General features: G+C 40.0%; 2 protein-coding genes across 5 annotated transcripts in view; both read right to left on the bottom strand.

The window, feature by feature from the left end:
• C11H1orf105 (chromosome 11 C1orf105 homolog) overlaps positions 1 to 2,921 on the bottom strand; it is a 46,880-nt gene extending 43,959 nt beyond the window's left edge. The window contains exon 1 of the mRNA XM_076547831.1: positions 2,725 to 2,921. Coding sequence (XP_076403946.1) covers positions 2,725 to 2,745 — 21 coding nt within the window. The 5' untranslated portion in view covers positions 2,746 to 2,921. The remainder of the gene's footprint in view (positions 1 to 2,724) is intronic.
• A 4,468-nt stretch (positions 2,922 to 7,389) lies between these two features.
• Dnm3 (dynamin 3) overlaps positions 7,390 to 21,865 on the bottom strand; it is a 495,138-nt gene continuing 480,662 nt past the window's right edge. For 2 of the 4 annotated variants that reach the window (XM_076547837.1, XM_076547834.1), the window contains one exon: positions 7,390 to 7,602. In XM_076547837.1, the coding sequence (XP_076403952.1) occupies positions 7,566 to 7,602 (37 nt within the window). In that variant the 3' untranslated portion in view covers positions 7,390 to 7,565. Of the gene's footprint in view, positions 7,603 to 12,106; positions 16,839 to 21,865 lie in introns of those variants that run through there. The other 2 variants (XM_076547833.1, XM_076547832.1) reach the window with 1 other exon arrangement.

Raw genomic sequence — 21,865 nt, forward strand, 5'->3', positions numbered from 1 at the left:
ACTAGGATTAAGGTCAATGATAATATCAGTGAGTTCAAGTAGATAGTGTGCTAAGAGTGTTGGGGTAGGGCTGGCTTCTGGGGCCTTCTCTTCTTATTGAAGCAGGTTTGCTCAGGGTAGGGAGATGCTATGATAGTTCACGAACAGGATTCATGGGCTCATTTTCTGGGTGAGGTATTTTGACTAGAGCCTTTGGGGAATAAGCACACAGACTTCCTAAGAACTATGAAAATCAACAGCAAGCAGTGTTCTTTTTTTTTTTTTTGAAGGTTCTAGAAACTGATTCTGTGGAGGGAACAGCTTAGCTGAGAGCCAAAGTTTGATGAAGAACCGTGGACCGCGGGGCCCGGGGAAACACATCCTGACTACCACTGGACGGGCACAGACAAGCTGAGCATCAGGGAGAGGCACCTTAGAACCGCCAGAAGATCTGCTGGGGTGTGCTTAGGCCAGGCCAATACTTGGGGCAGCTTTTTCAGTCCTCATCTCCCAGGCGCCATCAATGTTGGTTCACCTTGGGAAACAGCTGCAGTTACCGAACAAACGAGAGGACCCCTTTCCTCCCAGGTGCATTTGCGTGTGGAGCAGGAGGATTGCCAAAAGCTAGAGCTACGAAGCAGCTGTTTTTCAACTGCCTCCCATGTGCACACCCCCTCAGGCCTCGCTCCTCTCTCTCCTCCCGCAATGGAGATGTAAGAAAGGAGGGGGCTTGGAAAATCAGTTGGTACCTTGCTTCACAGGGCATCCAGGAGCAGCCTGAGGTTTTTCTGCCCCGAGGTTTGCTTTGCCCACACTGGTACTGATTTCCTCAGTGCGGAAAAAAGACATCTCTTGGGGCCACTTAAAAGCTGCTTCTGCTTTCCCAAGCTTGCTAGCTAGCTACTCACCACCCCGGGATGGCCTGTGGCCTCATGCTGGGCCCAAGTCACATTTGGACTCTGGTAAGTGAGAACTCTGTGGGCCTCCCACTCTTTTAAAATTGCCAAATAAACAGATCCTTAAGGCCCCAGGCAGCCTTTGTGTACATAGCTGAGAATACTTTTTGTGTTTAAAAGAGAAAAAGGCAGACAGAAGAAACTGTCTCTTGGCTCGAACATGTTCTGTTGCTCTCTACTGTGTTCACTCAGGCGAGAATCAGGAGAAGAAAATACAGTGCTGAAGATCTCCAAAGACTAGCTTTCAGTAGTGTAATGCAGTTCAAACTAGTACTTTAAAAAATGTGCATAGGCAGACCCTCCTTGGTATCTTCTTGGTGACCATCTTTACCTTCTGGGGCATGATGAAGGTTTTGCCTCATTTGTTCATGGTTTCATTGAAGTTGTTAACAGGCTGAAAATTGGATCTGATAGAAAGTACCGTGAAATTGGATTAAAAACAATGTGGAAGGTGTAGTGTGTAGTCCTCTCTCACCAGTAGCTGGCCACCTGTTGATTGCCTTAGCCTTGGATCTTAAGGTGTGGACAATATTGAAATGTAATGGTGGCTTGCAGTATTAAGCAACAGCGATGAAAACAACAGGTGTATTCTATGATGTGGAGGCAGCTGGCTGTGCCCCTCAAGTGGGGGAGGGGCACATTTCATGGTGCAATGGTCTAAGTTCAATATGATTTACTCAGATACAGACTCTAGTTAGAATATGAAGAGCACAGAATTGATTGTGGTTTTAGCCAATTTGGTATGTTCGAGTGCTGTGTGTGCATGTGGAGGCCAAAGCTCAGTCTTGGGTATCTTTCTCAGTCTTCTCACCTTCTTTTAAGGCAGGTCTTCCACTGATCTAGAGCTCACAAGTTGGGTAGACTGACTGGCCAGCAAGTCCCATGCATATTCCTGTTTCTGCTTCCTTAGCACTGGGATTATAGGATCTTTTATTCTCTGGGTTGTGAGGATGTGAAGTGTGGTCATCATGTTTGCGCGGCATCTCTTCCAGCCTGTTTTTAGCAACCTTAACTTTCTGTGTATTTCATTTAAAAAATGGATTTATAGCTATGCAAGTTTATCTGAGACTCTCAGAAAACTGGATGAAATAATTCAATATCTATTTCTTGAAATTAACTGTATCATACTTATTTGTTGAGTTATAAAATACATGTTGGCAAGGACAACATTGTTTTTTTCAAGCCATGAGATAAGAAACCTTGGAAGTCTATCACACTCATTAAATTGTCCTTGCCCGTACATGAATTACAGTGCTTTCCCTGTCTTTGTTATGTTTGAACATGAAGTGTCCCCATGTGGGGATCTATTGTCTGGATGTAAGTTGGGATTTGAAGAAGTAATTGGATCTTTCTAATGAGCTATTCATTGATAGAGTATCTATCTATTCCTTGATAGAGTCATAATTTGATGGCCTTATTAGAAGGTGGTGAGGACTAGAAGGTGAGGGAGTAGTGGGAGAGGCCATGGAGAGATAGATGTATGTTGTTACCTGTCCCTTCTTCACTTCCTAGTCTCCAAATTGAAAGATGAAGGTTAGGACAAAGAGTTAATGAGTTAGTTGAAGAAGCATATCTTATGAAGCATCTATATACTATCAACAGTATACACATACTAGAAAGCCTTAGCATAGTTCATTGCTATTTTGCCTCAACTCAGGCTCAAAATGATGGATTCACCCACACTTGGACTGAAATCCTTTCCTCATTTGTATATATGGTCCCCAAGGTTGACATACATTTATTTAGTGGTGAACTCCAGAGAACTATTGGACATTTTAATTTTTCCTACCTTTAGCTCTTTTTTATCCATCTCTTAGGTGTTTTCAGTGTTTTGAGCTGTGGACTGTAGAACAATGGCCTCTCTCTGCTGTCAAGAGGAGGCTGCTACAGTGCCTCTTGGTTAGGCACCAAAGCAAGTGGAAGACCCCTTCATAATTTCAATAACAGGATGCTCCCCCTTTTCCCCAACACTTGAATGATTTAGAATCTTGCAGCATGTATTCTATTAGGAATGAAAAGTTGGGGTTTTGATTGGCTGGCATGAATTCCATTGTCCCCTTGTCAGAAGTCACAATTGGTACCTTCTGGAACATTAGGTCATGGTTGGAGCAAGTGGATTAAGGCTCTCAAGATCTCAACTAGCTGCATCAGCACTTAAATCATTAATGGTTTTCCCTAGAAAGATGACCAAGCCTTTTATTATAACAATATGTGATAACTGCTGATTTGGTTATTTCATAAGCTGCTTTGATTCTGTTACTTCTCTGGTGCTCCTGCTGACTAAGATGTTATTATGAATCCCAGAGACATCTGATACATAAAAAAAGGAGTGACTATACAAGGAGTACTATAGCTTTAAAAAGAAGTTCTAACTTCTCTTGAGCATCCTGTGTTGTGATTGATCTTCAAGACTGTAGTACCTTTCCTACTCTGTCACACATGGAGGATGCAGGTAGAGGTGGAGACAGAGTTAGTGGATGGTTGATTTAAGAGTATATTATGAAAGAAATAAGAACTATGGACAGAAAAAACATGCCAGTGCATTCGAACAGCATTTACTTTTCTTCCATGCCTTTCCCCCCACCCCCACCCCTCCTCAGACTCCCTCTTGCTTCTTGATTGAGAAATGAGATGGAGCACACTTTTATTCCGTTCAGGAGACTAAAGCCATTCCATTCTGGCATAGCTGGAATTTCACTTTCTTCTTGTTCATCGGGTCAGTTCATGTTGTAAATACCCAAATTGTGAAGTAGTAGGTAAAACCAAGTCTGTATTTAAGTTTTAGACAGTGAAAAATACCAAGTGTTGGAAAAAACAAAATCAACTGGAGGAAAACCTCTGCACTGGCAGCCTCACTTTGTTTGGCAAAGGGTAGAAAAGAATCGGAGAATATTGTGTCCATTAGTGTTTGGATCCATCTAGTAAGAATATTGTTTTAAAATTCAAGGGAGTGGGAAGATGGCCCATGTATAAAATAAAACATGAGGTCATATCTCAGCACCCATGTAAAAAGCCAAGTGCAGTCACATGCTTGCATGTCACCCCAGTGCTGTGTAGAGCAGGGACAGGGGGATCCTTGGGCCTTGCTGGCCAAGTTCAGTGAGAAAGCCTGACTCACAGGAATAAGGTAGATATTGATAGAGCAGGATATTGGGATGTCCTCTGGCCTCTTCGAGTTCCTAAACAGATGCACACTTGCACAGCATATATGAGCATATCCATACATACAAACATAAAAACACTATCAGATGAGGACCAAGGTCAAGGCAAAGGCTGTGCCTTGGGCATTATTTCACATCAGCTCAGTTGCCCTGGGCTCCAGGAGAACCAGCTGAATGCCTTGCTTTAGAGTCTTTGAACTTTGTTGCCAGTAACCCTGTTCATTATTGACCCTTGGAGACAGCAAAAAGGGATGTGACACAGGATGTGCAACTTGAAACCCAAGAAGCTGGCTTGCATTTTTGAGTGGGGAATTTCTTAAAAATGATTTAAGTGGTTTTCATGATCCAAAGAAAATGGTTTTAGCCGGGCGGTGGTGGCGCACACCTTTAATCCCAGCACTTGGGAGGCAGAGCCAGGCGGATCTCTGTGAGTTCGAGGCCAGCCTGGGCTACCAAGCGAGTTCCAGGAAAGGCGCAAAGCTACACAGAGAAACCCTGTCTCGAAAAACCAAAAAAAAAAAAAAAAAAAAAAAAAAAAAAGAAAAGAAAAGAAAATGGTTTTAATGAGGAGGTCTTCTTTTAGAATAAGGATGTCCTGCCCAGATCTTCTTCGTGCCTTCATTTGCCAGGACACCCCTGGGTCAAATGTAAATGGGATTCCAGTGAGGTAAATGGAACCCAGTGTCCCAGAGAATGATTTGCTCTCTTGATGTGTAGTATTCTATTTTCAACAGTGAAATGAGGCGTTTTCACAAGGGCTCTCATTCGAGACTAGCTGCTTTTCAATTCAAATTCAGCCCACGTAATCTTCAAAACCGAAAATCACAAATTAAAAGCCTTTGGCAAAGCTGCCAAACAATTGGCAGACTGTACCACATTACCTTGAAAGTATAATTTGGTGCATTATTGGTAAAAAAGAAAAAAAAATCCAAAGCCTAAAATTTCAGTATTGGTATTATTTAGAGACTGATGCATTAAAAAGTTATCTCATCCCTTAAGCTTCTATTTACCCAGTTTCTCTGGAACTTCACTGACATCCTAAAGAAGCTTGTTGAGGTGGCAACATTCCCATGCTTTATTGCACATGAACTTTAAACGGATGAATTTTCTTTTTACCCCTGAATTTGTCAAATACAATTTGTGAGCTTTTATGCCTCAGAACCACAGTCTCTTCTGTAATATTGGCTGTTTTTACTCTTTGATTTTTGGAGGCCCACCAACCAGATCCCAAATAAATACATGGAGGCTTATTCTTACTTATGAATGCCCCGCCTAGCTTGCCTTATTTCTAGCCAGCTTTTCTTAACTTAAATTATCCCATCTACCTTTTGCCTCTGGGCTTTTACCTTTCTCTATTTTTGTATATCTTTTCTTTCCTTCTTATTCTGTGTCTGGCTGTGTAGCTGGCTCCTGGCATTCTCCTCTCCTCCTTTTCTCACTCCCCTCTCTCTCCTCTCTTTTTCTCCTATTTATTCTCTCTGCCTGCCAGCTCCTTCTATTCCCCTCTTGCCTTGCTATTGGCCATTAAGTTCTTTATTAGGTCATCAGGTATTTTAGATGGGAAAAATAACACAGCTTCACAGAGTTAAACAAATGTAACATAAAAGAATGCAACACATTTTTGCATTATTAAACAAATATTCATATAAACAAATGTTACACATCTCAAAATAGTATTCTACAACATGTAATATTACATTTTTAATTCTTCTTTAATAGCTTTAGGAAAATAATAGTAAAATATTTTGGAGCAATAATAACTATTGATAAGATTTCTGGAAGCAGAGTAAAAGGATTGAGGCTTCTTTGGTGTCTTTTCTAGACTTCTAGATGTTCATTCTTTATTTTTATTTTTTTGTATTGTGTTCAAAGAAATTTCTATTCATTAGCTTATTGTTCAATTTAATACACTAACATTCTCTGCCAAATAGCATCTTAAATCACAGTGGTCTAATAATGTAAATCTTTCAGCTCTTAAATATATCAAACTATGCATTTTTCACGAGCTGTGTGTGGTGGTACATGTTGCTAACCTAAGCACTTGGGTGAGTCAAAACAGGATCAGGAATTCATGACTAGCCTTGGCTACATGAAACCATCTCAGAAATACTCTTATTTATTTACTTTTTACTTTTATTTTCTCGAAGTTTCTCCTCCTTCCACTCTTCCTAGTCTCTTCCTCCACTTCCCCTCTCCCCCAGATCAACTCCTCATCCATTTTCCTTAAAAAACAAACAAACAAACAAACAAACAAAAAACCACACACACACACACACACACACACACACACACACACACACACACACACACACACAAAGAACAGGCCCCTCCCAGTGATATCCACCGAATATGGTCTAACAAGATACAATAAAACTGGCCATAAACCCTCATATCAAGGCTGGATGAAGCAATCTAGTAGGAGGAAAAGGGCCCCAAGCACAGGCAAGAGAGTCAGACACCGCCCCTTCCCATTGTTGAGAGTCCCACAAGAACACCAAGCTACACAACCACAAGGTATATACAGAGGACCTAGCTCAGACCCATATAGGTTCCATGATTGTTGCTTAAGTTCCCGTGAGCCCTGCTTAGTTGATTCCATGGGCTGTGTTCTCATGGTGTCCTCTCCTCAACCTCTCTGGCTCCTATAATCCTTCCTCCCCCTCTTCTTTGGGGTTCCCCAAACCCTGCCTAATGTTTGGCTCTAGGTCTCTGCATCTGCTCCCATCAGTTGCTGGGTGAAGCCTCTCTGATGACAATTGGGTTAGACACCAATCTATGAGTATAGCAGAGTATCATTAGGAATCATTTCATTGACTTATTTTTTTTTCTAGTCGTGTTTGGTTCTATTCTGGGTCTGTGGGCTGACCTGGCAGGACAGATTGTAGGCTGAAGGTTTTGTGGCTGGGTTGATGTCCAGTCCCACTGCTGGTAGTCTTGCCTGGTCATAGAAAATGGCCAGTTTGGGCTCCATATCTCCAATTACTGGGAGACTTCACTAGGGTTACTTCCATGGATTCCAGGGAGTTTCCACTGCCCTGGGTTTCTATATTGTCCCTCAAATGCCCCCCAGTTCCAATCATTTCTCCCAGTGCTCTTTCCTGCCATCCCTTACACCCCCTGCCTGTTCCATCCCTACCTGTTCCCAGTCCCCCAAAAAATCAATTTCTCCTTCTTAAAAAAAAAAAGACTAGATAAATGCATTTTTACCTTACCAAGCATTAGCTTAAGTAAATTATTTTAATTTGGGTCATTTTTTTTCTACAGGAAAAGAAATGAACACATGTAATTTTTTTATATAGAATAAACTTTATTTTTTTAATTAAAGACACATGTCAAAAATAAAAGTTTTTTTTTATATATATACATGTGACATAGTGCAAACAAAAGACTTTAAATACCATGGACAGACAGACACGTTGTTGGAAACGAAAGGAGATGACTGACTGAATGACGGGGGTGGGGGTGTGGTTTAGGATGGTCGGCCTGGAACTGCAGGAGGGGGTCTCCTAGTAAAAACAAAACAAAATAATAAAAAAGGAAAACATGTAGAGGAAGAAGACAATGTTTAAGTTATAAAATAAATCCAAGTAATGGCATGCAAAAATATCCCATAAAAGTCTAATACAAACAAACAAACAAATGAACAAAAAACCCCAAATAAAGCCAAAGACCAGGCATGCATGCAGGAGAAGTGAAAGTACACTACACGGCAAAGTTGGCAGCGGTCAGGACTCTCAGGGTACCGGCAGCACGCTAAGGCATGTGTGCCCGCGGTCAGGACTCTTAGGGTACCGGCAGCACGCTAAGGCATGTGTGCCCGCGGTCAGGACTCTCAGGGTACCAGCAGCACACTAAGGCATGTGTGCCCGTTAAAAAAATGCTACCAGGCTGCACCATGGAATTCTAAATCCTTGCAATCAAGTAGGTGGATTAGGATCATGTTAAAAGATACCTTTTAGATTTGCACATTTGGTTTCTAACCCTAACTGTATGACCCCAAATTATTTCCAAAGACTTGATGATGTGAATGCTCCCCAGGGGGAAAGGAATTGCTATAGAATTCTGTTGATAGAAATTTCAGTTTACTACCTTAGTCCTTACATTATCACGTGACTAGTGAAATCTTTTCAAAGTAAGGAAATTAAAAGGTATCGAGATCAAATGAGCAATATCATCCCAACACAGAAAACCTCATGGGTTCCTTTACAGTCATGAACTTGTAACTAAGAATCTGAGGTGAATTGTGCAGTATGGCCGCCTAGGATCAAGTCTAGGCAAAAATAGCAGGTAAGGGCTGGTTCTCGGTGGGCCCAGGATTTGTAGGAATTCCCCATGTCTTAGAGCAAGGAGCAATGAAAATCCAGATTTATTGGGAAGCAATTCCAGGGTACACAGATGTTGGCTTTCCGGATAGTCTCTGGATCCCTAGCCTGGCTTGTTTCTCATCAGGTCATGAGTTGTGGAGTCAGGGTACAGAGCTGGGCTGCTGCTTGGCATCAGCCTCTGGAATTTGAAGCGGTTTGCATCTCCAGAAGATGCAGGAACCTCCATTGCTACAAGGGACAGCTTTGTAGTAGACACATGGCAGGCTCAAGGAAGACTGCCCAGGGACTTCTGACCCAAGTCTGCACTTCAGTTCTTTCTAATGGAGTCACTGAACACTGACTCTGAGGGCACTGTGAGATCATCTCAAACCCTTCTCTCTGTGGGATGTCACCTTGAGTCACCCTGCCAGTTGTCCAGCAACATGCTCACTTCCTTCTTGTTAAGACAACAGTTGGGTCTATAAAAAGCAAAATCCCAAACACTTCCTTTTTTTTTCTCTTCTTTAAGTCTTCTGTGAGAAGTTAATGGGACCAAACTGACGGGGCTTTTTTCTTGAGTGGTGGTTACCTTTCCCAAAGACCTAGACCAATTTTTCTCCAGTCCAATTTAATCTGGCTACATTAAGGAGGCCTCCCATCTATTTAAATGATGAAAAACTTGTTCTTAGTCCCTAACCTTTCAACTGTGGGGGGTCTGCAAGCCTTGGGCTTTGAGAGATCCCGGTAATGGTATCCCTGGTGTTTTCACGAAGAAAGTGTAATTACATTTCTGTCAGGCTGAATGAGATTTATCACCTGCCTAGCAAACAGAAACTATTTTCGAGTTCTGAAGGGGCTTTAGAACACTTTAATTACCTCAGCATGGTGGGGAGGTGAGCCATTAAACTGAACAGCAGGTCTACAGTGCTGAAGGGACATTCTGTGAGCACATGCCAAAAACACCTTCCCATGGGAGCTAGTTTGGTGTTCCAATCCAGAAACAGGATCAGACATATTATGTTCTAAAATATAGTTCACTGACAGCAAGAAAGTTTGCTTCAAACACCATGGTGACATTCCCTCAGACAGCTCCTTTCTTCTATTCTTCACTTACCCTGTATCTGACGTTCCTGTTGTTACCAGAAAAGCACCATTGATAATAGCAGCATTCAGTGGACCTGCTAGTTCTACCATGGATCTTGACAGTTTGGGTTTTTGCTATTCCCCTTTCAGAATTTTATATTTATAGAGTGCTTGAAGGCAAGTGCTGAGCAAATGTGGGCTTTACACAAACCTACAAAAGTACTGGAGTACTGAGGTAACACATTTCAAAGCTCGACAACCTGGTATTCACAGGCACACATAATGTCATCAAGATTATACGTTCAGGTTATGTTTTCTTAAACATTCAGAAAAATAACTTCACAGATGAGTTTTTTCCCAAACACAAAGAAAAAGAGATGAAAAAATCATTAAGAATTATTAGGAAGAATGAATTACATCCTCTCAGCTCTATCCCACCGCCACAATTTAGTTTGATGGTGCCCTTGCCATGGAATGAACTCTTAGACGGTTTTCTTTCTATGTTTTCTCTTTCCTGTAAAATTTCACCAACCTCTGCTTGCTTGCTTTGTCTATCATTTCGGCAACTTACCATCCCACAGCAGAGGGGTGAGCCTAAAGCATGGGGAAGTGAGGAAAGAAGACAACAGGAACGGGGTGTCCTCAGTCCTTCTCTGGTGAAGGTTCATTTTAGATGGACCTGGCTCTCTTCATTCACAGCCACCTCACAAGTATATATTCAATGCAATTTTTTTTTTTTTTGGAAAGGGATAGGGAAGAAAGGTAGGAAATGACAAGATCGCACCCAAGGTTTAGTAGGAATCAATGCCTGTGCCCACCTCTTCTGCTTTCATGCTCCTGTCTTATGGCATCTCCTTCTAGGGAGCTCAGATACCATTGTCACAAAGCCACCAGTGCTTCCGGATGTCTGTCCTGAGCTGAGACTTCATCTTGCTCTTACGCTTGAACTTGCACACAACTTTTTGTTGGTGTCGGCTTACTCTAAAATAATCATGTAGCCAGGTGGTGATGACACACACCTTTAATCCTAGCACTCGGAAGGCAGAGCCAGGCTGATCTCTGTGAGTTCGAGACCAGCCTGGTCTACAGAGTGAGATCCAGGACAGGCACCAAAACTACACAGAGAAACCCTGTCTCTAAAAACAAAAACAAAAACAAACAAACAAAAACATTATCATGTATAATGGCTTTCCCTCTCGCTAATGCCCCCAAAGCAATGTTTCCTAAAGCAGGTTACTTAGAATACTAGTTCTGTGGGTTATTATATGAATGAAACTTTTATGATCAAAGAAGTCTGAAGAGCTTGTAGACACTATCTCTCTCTTAAAGATTCACAGTGCAATTTTACTTACTTTCTTTTAGTAAAAGATATTTACATTGTAGCTATCATCTCCCAAAGTATACTGATAAAATGACTCTTGGTCTCTGTATGTGAACTCATTACAATCTTGGGCAATGCACTTTGGAAGGCTTTGAATTAAGTCAGTAATTTTAGTCATTGTCTCTTGCATATATTCTAATTACTATGCCACTACGGTATGAGAGAGCACCAAGAAACAACCCAAGTGTGACAGTATCAAGAGTTGGTAAGGGTGGGGGTGGAGTCAGGTTGAGTCTCGTGAAACCAGATGCTAGATGCGTTTCTCAAAGTGCAATTGAAAGGTTGTGTCAGAAAGACGGGAATCTTGAGAACAAATCAAGCAGAGATTTACAATGATGGAAAGAATGACAATATTTTTTTTTTTGTAATTTTCATTAGAAATTATTCTGAGTATCTTACCATACATTAGAATCATGTTATTAAATGCAAAATGCAAGTGACCAGCCTGATTCGTATCCATGATCTTTCCCAATAGACAGCTTCTGTTGAATGCATGGGTTCTCCACTTGTGGAAAATGTATAGAGAAGGACATTGCAGCTGAAAAGAACAATCTGTCCAGCTCTGTTTCCCATAATTATATATCCTGGTCATGCATGGAAAATTAAACCAATATTTCTCCCTTCTTACCCTTCCTATTGTCTGCATTTTGATGGCATAGTCTAGAACCATGTGTGGTTAGGGAGCTGTCATCAAAACTCACAACAAAGTTTTTATTATCTGGAAAAACAATTAGGGAAAGGATTATTTGTACCTACTTAACACTTATTTTTATTTTCTAATTACTGGACACATTGCAGTTACATTTCCCTTTTTGTGCCCAAAGAGTAGGTAACAGGTATTAGCCAGGTGCTCAGTGTTTGTCTTCAGCTGACCTAAACATGTAAATAGACTATCTTTCCTCCTACTTCTTGGGTTTTCCCACACATACTTCTTTTCCAAGGGCAAACTGTCACATCGCTTCTTGGCAAAGGTGATACCATGCCACTGTCTGAGGTTAGAATCCTGCAACCTATTATTTCAAATTAGTAAGAAGTGTCTCCTCCCACCCCCTTTCTTTGATTTATCTAATTTGCTGTCTGAAAATTTCCTTTTCTCGTAACTTAAGGACGGGGATGCAAACCGCTGTCACTCTCCCCTTTAGTACTGCTGGACAAATTTGAGTGAAGGGCAGTAGGAGTTGACTTTCAGTGTTACTGAAATGCAGAGACTCAAATGTATACAAGAATGAGGAAGTGGGGGTTCCTTCAAATGTAATAATTTATTTCAGGTTCGAAATACAGTTTCACATTTTCACACTAGGTACATGACCTTCAAGGATGATACAGGCTTTAGGAATTTGCTTCAAAAATCCCATTCACAGAATCCATATTAATCCAGCATTAAGAAATCCCCAAAGTGCCAAAAAAGACATGTTAATTAGAGAATAAACAGAGAAGACAAGCTTTGACTTTTATATACCCATCATTCATAAAAAAGCAAAAGGGAAATTTGACTCAGAACAGGGAGAGAAGAGGAACATTTACAAGCCCATGAAACAAAAGCTGTGCATAGGAAATAAAGCACACAAGGTCATAGTGGTAGGGTTTCTGAGAAATGATTTCTACAGATTGGCAGCAGTCGGTGTAAGACAGTGGAGTAATTTTTGTATACTTTGAAAATATTATGAATAAAGTTTAGGGAATTTAAAGGTAAAAGCAATAAGGAAATTAATGCCTTGAGCTGAGCCACATGTGAAGCCCTTGACCAGTGGAATGAGAAGTCTCACCAGTATACCAGTACTAGCAGATCTTAAACAGGAGATTCTGAGGTTCCCGTCTCTTGCTCTCATACATATAAATATTCTTACATGTATTCATATATACACAACTAACAATGCATATACTATATATACTTCAAAAATATTGTTAAAGTTTCACATACAGAGCACCACATAATTTTAACACATCAGCTAGACAGCCTATTATCTAGAAGACAAATAGTTATTTAGAAAAGACTAAATGATCTGATGAACTATCCATTATTTCTCTAAAATTGGCTTCATTCACAGGAACTTTGAGTCCACAGCTAGTAGTCCTAGGTGAAATGTTGTAAAACTCATGGCTTGAGTCTTATACACAATCATCTCTCACTGAATTAAGACAGTTTGGAGATCTGTTTAGGCTTTATTCTCCATCCGACAGAGATTCCCATCGATTTAAAGTGAATATATAGTTTTCTAAATGCAAAAGGTTTACCTGAAAGAGTAGATAACATACCTCCAAGGAGTTAAGTAACCTGTCCCCTGCATGTTTTACAGTTTTGCTCAGAAAGATCCATCCCTTTCATTATGTTGCTACCTCTCTGTGTTCTTTTAACTTTTACTGTAGAGAATAAATGACCATACAGATCAACTTAGCTTCTTAAGAGTCAACTCAACAATCTTTAAATAACACAGTTCTAACTAGAGACCTTAGAGAAAAGCTTCCAAGTCTAATGCTTTTTATCAGAGTATCACCAAAGGGTAATGCCTTTAGGTAGCAGTGCTGTGGGTTTCATTCCTAATGATTATAGACATTACTCTACCTTGTCCTGGTTGTCATCGCTCTACCTCAACCTGGTTATCATAAGCTTTGTGCCCCTCATAATATATACAGTATGAGTTAGAAAATCTGTGTATCTCATGTATGTTATGACAAATGAACTACTGTAATCACAGGTTATGGCAGATCTTCCCAACATATATCATACATTAGCACAGTTAAAAATATATTCATATTCTTACATACTGAGCACAGGTTTACACTGATATTTATACTCATACATACATACATACATATATATATATAATGCACATATTATCACATTCATGCTTAATGGCATGTTAGCAAGTGCTTTTGAACTTACTCAAAAAGTACATGAAATAGATGTTTACTATGTATATAGTGTATTCCTAGAGACATGCAGAGAAAATAAGTACACAGAGAACATCAACACTTGTCACATACTGGTATCAGGTCCCATTTCATATTTTAGAGTTATGGCTACAGTCTAAAAAAATCACAAATTAATCTATGTGGCTACTTAATTCTAAATTCAGAATGCTTCTAACACAGAAATTGTTTTATTATGCTTTTGGATAGAATGAGTATGTATCTGCACAAACAGTGAAATTGCCAATAAATAGACCCTACTGCTCTTCTATGCTGTAAAACACACCTAAAAGCAATATTCAAGAAGGTTTTCTTAGTAGATGACTTTGGGGAATGTATCTGTTCTAAATCAATACTGTTTCATATTCCACCCACAATTAAGTAAACGGTTATTCCAGTTAGTCAACATGCATGCAAAGTTTAGCATGTGACAGTGAAACTGGATTTACTTAATCAAACAAGTAGTTTTTTTTTCCAAATCCTAGAAACACTGGGTTTATTTTTATTATTATGTTAGACAAGATAGAGCTACACCTATTGTGCTGACATCATCAGAATCATCAATCAGGAGGTTGCACAAGAGATTAGAAATGGAATGGGAAATGGAAGGCCCTTCGAGTTTACATTCCCATTGTAAGGCCTAATGTGCATGCCACTCCACAGACTCTACACTCTAGAATGTCAGGCTCCCCTCATGTTGGTGTCTCCTGTTAGCAGGATGCAAACCCTTCGAACTGCAATAAACTGAAAATATTCTGGAATGCCATTGCTGAAATTCTGGGGTGGGTGGTGGGTGGGAGGTGCTGGGTGCCACTGATATAACATGGTAGCAAAGAGAACAAAACTGTCCTGACAGATGGAGACGTTTGGGACAGGGCATCTGTGGATCAAGAAGCAAAAGCCAAAGATGACAAATGTCACTGTTTACGACTGTCTAAGATGAGTGGGAAGAACCCTGGAGAGACAAATCCCCCATTTTCCTTGACACTGGTTTGTGCTGATCTGAGAACACACCAGTGGGTTTCTGCAATATTTTCCTCTAACAGAAGGAAATGTTTGAAATACAGCAAGATACAAAACCACAGTTAAGTACATAGCCAAACCCTGAAGCATCGAATTCATTAGCTGCCTATTTTAGAGAACTCAAAGAAGCAAAGGGAATCCTAAACAGAGGGAGTTTCATGAGAAGACCCCACTCTCTATTAGTTGTTTGATTATGAAGGTTTGCTTAATGTTTTTCCATTTAGTTGGAACTCCGTTTTCAAAGACAATGTGCATCTCGTATGTGAGTTCCATTCACAGATTTTTTTTTCCAATGGGAAAAATGAGAGAAGTGAAGAGTAGTGATATTCTATGTCACTTAAAGTTTGAAAATACCCCTTTTGTATGTCTCATATTCTCTAATTATAAGTGGGATATAGCCCATTAGAATAAGTTCAACGCAGTGCCATTTAACTTGGATTATTAGTATTATTTTTTTTTAAAAAATAATGGTTAAAAGTTTTTACGTCATATTTTAGGGCTACCTGCTTCAGGTAGAAACTGCACAGGAAATTAAAATGGAATTCACATACAAATCATGTTTGCTGCCTTCAAAGGGAGACAATGCAGTTAGTAAAACCTAATTTACTTCTGTGAATATGGAATAATGTCATGGGACGCACAATTCAATGAATGTCTCTGCTGTCTGGGAGCAGTTCGCAGACAGAATTCCAGTTGGCTTCTAGCTGTCTCCTACATGTTAATCATCTGGTCGTAGGTAGTTTAAAACTTAGCCTTGAGGCTGAACTATTAACCTCTAGGCTAGACTGCTCTTGTAAATTTTAGAAATTGAAAATTTGTTCTGCAGCTCAATATTGCAAAGGCATTTTTGGGAGCAAGCTGGAGCAGGGCATCTGTAAATATGTGCTCCTAAACCATGGTATCTCTGAGTTTGCATACAGGGACCACACTTCCAATGCAATTGTGTCATTACATTGCAAGATTTAAGAGAGTCTGGAATGGGTAGAGACATTCTAGTTGTTTTAAAGGGATTCTTGCATAATCACTTATATGTAAACCATAGGAAACATGTATTAACATACATTTAACTTTGCTCCAGCCGAAATAATAGTCATAATAACTAAATAGAGTTAGATACCCATGTCAAAAAATCAACTGTAAAATTAAACATTTTCAATGTCAGCCTTCCTTCATCAGAGCCTACAGAGAGGTAAATATATGAGATAATAAATAGGTACTATTTCCCCAGAGACTTTTAGAATGGTGATATTTTTGCTGCTTCCTTCTGGAAGTAGCCAAATCTATTGACTGATTTTTTTGGTCATTACCAAACAATCCAGGCATTGTTGCTTGTGCTTCTAGCATGAAGCAAAACACACTTGGCACTGGGAGAAGCTCCCTACTTAGAGCAAACCCTGTAGACAGACTTTCCCTTTGCTAACTGCCTCAAGCTCCTGAAAAGCTTCCTTCTTAAACAATCCTAATTTTAAAATCTCGCTTCCTAGCGGGCTTATGGGATAAAGACGGGAAAGAAATCTAAATAGGTAATTATGGAGTAGGTAGTGGCATCAATAGCAGACAACAGAATCTCTGTCGTCTTAAACAGAATGTGAGGGAGAAATTGATGTGGCTCTAAGCTCACTCTTATGTCTGTTAAGAATTGTTATAAGCTGCTTCGTAGACAACTTAGAAAACTCTTCAGATATATTTTGGATAGATAAATGGTACCAAAGTATAGGACTGCTATACAAAACTACCTTGGTCAGTAGTACAACATATTAAGTCTCTCTACGGGTTAGCAGTTTTTCAGTCAAACCCCAAAGGTCTGGCATACCATGAGCAATGAAGATGGGTGATGAATACATTAGTAAAACTGGCTACTTGCCTATGGATGTCCATACATGCGACTACTCATGGTTGACTGCAAAGGTTACAGAATATGTTGCTTTTGCATAAATCATTAGTGATTAATTGCCATGCCAGACACTTCATTTAGTCTAACAGTGAGGATTCTAGTGGACGGATTATAGTGGGGCGAGTTGGCGATGGAGGTGGCCTCCGGCTAGAAAAAGAGAAAGAGACAGGTAAAGAAACAGGTATAATAGCAGAATTATTCTTCAGGACATTGACAAAGAGCCATCATGCGCATGCACATGCAATTCAGGTCAGTAGGAGTGGTCCCAATCTGCAGTGATTCTAAGATTGTCACCTTTGAGTCATCCTTGCATCCTAATTTTCAATGGAAATTGTGTATTTTTCATTATGCAGATCTTTATCAAAACCAAAGAGATTTCTCCCAATACTAATACGGATATGAAATAATTTGAAAGCTGCTGTGAAACATACTGTAGAGATCTCTGACAGTTGAGCACAGTGGTTATAGAGCAGCAATTCTCTGTGTGGGTCACAACCCCTTTGGCAAACCTCTGTCTCCAAAAATATTTACATCACAATTCATACCAGTAGCAAAAATATAGTTATGAAGTAGCAACGAAAATAAATTTATGGTTGGGGGCCACCACAACATGAGGAACTGTGTTAAAGAGTTACGGCATTAGGAAGGTTGAGAACCACTGTTACGGAGGGTGAGCTGTGCGGAGGTATGCCCACTCCAGGAACTAATAAGGTGTATTAAGTATCAACGATAGTTTTGAATCTTTGTCTCTGCCAGGATCTTAATTACACTTCTCATTGCTTTTAGCAGTGGTTCCCCCAGTTTTTATTTTGCTTCTAATCACAGACCATAGAAAATCAGAAATTGAGACTTTGAGAGTTTTCTGCAGTGGTTATGAACAGGCTAGATGTGAGTACCCATGTAAGCTGCATGAGTGACAGCTGTGTTTGGAGTCTTGCAGGGTTTATCAAGATTTGTAGTAATATTAGCCACTATCTGATGGCCGTGGCGTTTCTGAAAGCCATCCACGTGCTTATTGTACTTGAAGAAGTTCAACATTATCAAGTCATAGCATTTATTTCTTGAATACATTTACATCATAACTATGTTAATGAGCTTCCTCTGTGTGTGCCATATATGCAGATACCTTGGGAATACTTTTTTATAATTCTCTAATTCAACACATGACCTAAATGGAAATTATTTTACTAATCTTCCTAGCTGAGATTTTTTTTTTTTTTTCAAAAGACCCTTTTTAGAATCGTAGTCATGTCTCTGGACTGGAAACACTAAGTTGACTGGATTGGATACCCGTTTACTGGGGGTGAAGCCCCACAGTTGGAAAAGTTGAAGAGAACAACGATGGAGTGCCCCCAAACCACACCCTGTTTCCTGGTGGTTAGAGCTGGTGCTGTCATTGCAAAGGCATTGACGCTGACAAACTGTCATTAAGTAACAAACAAAAAACAAAAATCCGAGCTGTACGATAAAGGTTGAAGCCAAAGGGAAATCAGAGCAGAAGAGACATTATTGATTTAGTGGCGAAACCACTGACCACTTATTGATTTAATAGTGAGACTGTTGACTACTTTAGCATGAAGTCATGGAGAGTCCCTTTTTCCTATTCCTAAAAATTGGCTAGGAAACAACAGTACATTCTAATTTAATGTCCTATACTAGTAATACTATTCAGTAGTGACTAGATTTTTAAAAGGATGCATAGAGATACTTATTGGCAGAGGAACAAACATAATCAATGCTAGTTGTTCAGTGAACAAGCCCTTTAGCAGAAAGATTTCTGTGACCACCCGAACTTCTTGGCAGTTCTCCACTGGGACAAAGCAATTTTCTTCCCACGACTATGCAAAAACAATTTTTCTTTTGTTAATATATTCTCCCGTGCTTGAGACGACCATCCACATTCCTTTTAGATTACATCCCAAGTCTTGAACCTGCACCAGTGGCTCTTTTGATGGGGAGGTCAGAGGTTATATTTATGTCATGCAGTGCTTAGTGTGGTGTTACATGTAATTTTGTCCTTTTCACCTTTCTAGATATTTCTCAGTGAAGTAGGCCTTCTCTCACCTGCATTCCCTTTCCTGATATAGCTGCTTCAATGACGATGTGGTCAGTCATCACAGTGAATTCTAATTAGGCTCATATTCTCATTTTTACTGATGAGGAATACTCTATTTTACTCATCTCAGTATTCCTGCAGTGCCTGGTGCACAGTTTACCATCTAGTTAGAGTCTGACAACTGAATACATTGGAAAAGAACCCTGGAAGTAAGAAACACCTGATGTTATGATAGCCATTGGTCTTATCATATAGAAAGGGTGTCATTAATAGTGACCATAGCCTGCTTTTTTTCCAATTGTCTTTTAGATGTTATTGTTTTAAAGTGTGTGTGTGTGTGTGTGTGTGTGTGTGTGTGTGTGTGTGTGTACGTACATGAATGTAGGTGCCTACAGAGGCCAGAAGGTGGTGTTGGATTTCTTAGAGCTGAAGTTACATTAGTTGTGAGCCACCTGATATGGATATTGGGAACAAAACCTGGGTCCTATGGAATAGCAGTATATATTCTCAACCACTGTGCATCTCTCTACCACCCCCCATGTTGTGTGTGTGTGTAGGATTGAGAACTGGAGATTCTTCCTATGCATTATTTTATTACTCAATTCTTTAGTGTTTGAAATAGTACTAAACAATAGTGTCCCATCTCCAAGGAGTTTGGCAAATAATGTAACCTATGGAGATGTGTTTTTAGTAATCAAACAGTTAAGAAATATGGGAGTTGATAGCCAGAATTTAGACTTGAAGGGGGCAGGCTCTACTAGGGTGTAATAATATGTGGGTTTAGGGGGGTGTCAGGCTATGAATTCAGTGAGACTCAGGACACAGAAGAGCAGATTGGAAACTGTTGTACGCGAGCGAACACGATAGGTTAGACAGAGGCTTGTAACCTAGAGAGGAAGGAATGCAATTGAGGTAGATCTCCTGGCCCTCTTGTTGGGCCACTTCCTAGCATTTCACGGCCTGAACTCCCAGTACATTTAAAGTTCCTGGAGAACAGAGGATGCACATGTTGCTTTACTGTGTATATTCAGCATTTTTTTACATTGAGATTCAGGAGCAGTGAAAAAATATTTGCTAAATAATGGACAAATGAATGAAGTAACTGAAAAGTGCCTAAACAAGTTGGAGTCTAAGCTAGGTCAAGGTGATCAGGTCCCATGTGGCCATGTATATAACACTTTGGACTTAGAGGATTATATTTGAGACAATATGTTCATATAGAAAAAGTCCTGGAGCAAAAGTTTAAAAATACATCAAATATAGCTATAATTTCTTAATTATATGGGTTTTTTTCCTTATGAAATGTCTGTGGGCTTTGTTTTTCTTATTTGTAACTCAGAGAATGGAGCCAGGCTTATTCATATATTTATGCATTGTTCATCAACTACTATGTGGAGGGCATTGTGTCATGTAATTTTAAGAAGCTTGGAATCTACTCTTGAGCAGCAGGGCAAGTGAACTATGATAAACGTGCAAGCGGTTTTTATTGTAGCACTATATCTTAAATGTGGCACAATGGGGTGAAATTCTATAGTTCATGACCTGAGTACACACTCTGACAAGCTTGAAAATGGGACAATGTGGTTACAATAAGGGCAACGGTGATTTGAAATACTACATACCAAGTTTGCAAACGGTAAGGGAATGTAGACCTATGCTGACCAAAAGGGACTAGAAACTAAATGAGTGCCAGAGGGAAGACTTCGATGGTGGGAATGGAGGAAGGAAAGAAAACTGAGTATTTGGGTGGCAGAGCAGATTCTCATGAATCTCTTCAACCTTGGACCAGGCTTTGGGGGTGGGGTGGTGGTGAATGATGAACAGTAGTGGGCATGGGCAGAGAGGAGACTATGTAGATACAAATTTTTGCTAGCTGTCAGGCCTGGTATTCATTTTGTTTACCATACCCCAGAATTTAGCATGATCTTTGGTTCACAGTAAATTGGTTTCTTTCTTTCTTTTTTTTTTCCAAATGAATAAATTAGGAAAACCTGTTCACTTGTGCACTCATTAGGGATGTCCCTGGGGCCATAAACTGAAAAAAATTCTACATAGCCGTGTGGTGAATTAATGACAGAAGTAAAAAAGGAAGGTTAAGATACCATTATGTTCCCTCAAAATGATTAAGACATCTTTGGAATATGCCCAGTTTCAGATTAAAGAAATCCATATATGTGCAATACATGCAACTAAAAAACCCAGAAGAGTCTTGACCCATTTACTCTTTTGGAGGAAGTGAACATTATTTTATTTCTAAAACAATAAGGAAAGTAGACTGTATTGTAAAACACTGCTAGGAAATACTAAGATGTGTGCCAACTTCAACACTAAGAAGGTATGTAAGGTCTACTGTTCAAATTTATTTCATTGGTCCAATTCCTAACCATTCCCATTTCCAAAGACATTCACCTCACAAGACAGTTTGTTTGGGGCAAACTTATTTGTTTTGTACCAAATTTTCCTCAGTTGCTTTGTTAAGCGATGGGCTTCATTAAGTAATCCATTACATTGAAATGGAGCATCTTGTATCATTTAACATTTATTGAAACACTGTGTTGTGTGTGGGCGGTTTATGGTTATGATAGAAGAGCCATGTTTCTGCTTTCAAATCAAAGGGAAAGATGTAAGACTTGAAGTTGTGGCTGCAGGGATGGCCCGTTTACAGGATTTTGGACAATGCAGTTTTTGTAAGAAAGTCCGATGCTCATGCAGGGTGGGTGGCATTTTGGGCAGAAGCTGGCTTCACTGATAAGGTTGAGAAGCCACCATTTGTTTCCTTCTCTCACTTTATTGTCTTTTAAGAATAGAAGTCTAATTCCATCTGTTCTTCTTTCTGTTATCTGGCCTTGAGTGTTCATGATGTGAGGCCAGTCTTAATGGGTCCAGGGAGACTCCACCAGGACAGACTGCATTGTTCATCAGCTTTGGGGTGGTGTGTGTGTGTGTGTGTGTGTGTGTGTGTGTGTGTGTGTGTGTGTGTGTGTGTGTTTAGGTGTTTAGGGAGGCCAGAGTTGGAGTCTTCCTCAATCACTCTTCACCTTAATTTTTTAGACAAGGAGCTCCCAGATTTGGCTAGGCCAGCTGGTCAATAAGTCCCAGAGATCCTCCTGTCTCCCCT

Source organism: Peromyscus maniculatus, chromosome 11, assembly GCF_049852395.1.
Source record: "Peromyscus maniculatus bairdii isolate BWxNUB_F1_BW_parent chromosome 11, HU_Pman_BW_mat_3.1, whole genome shotgun sequence".
NCBI classification, from domain to species: Eukaryota; Metazoa; Chordata; class Mammalia; order Rodentia; family Cricetidae; genus Peromyscus; species Peromyscus maniculatus.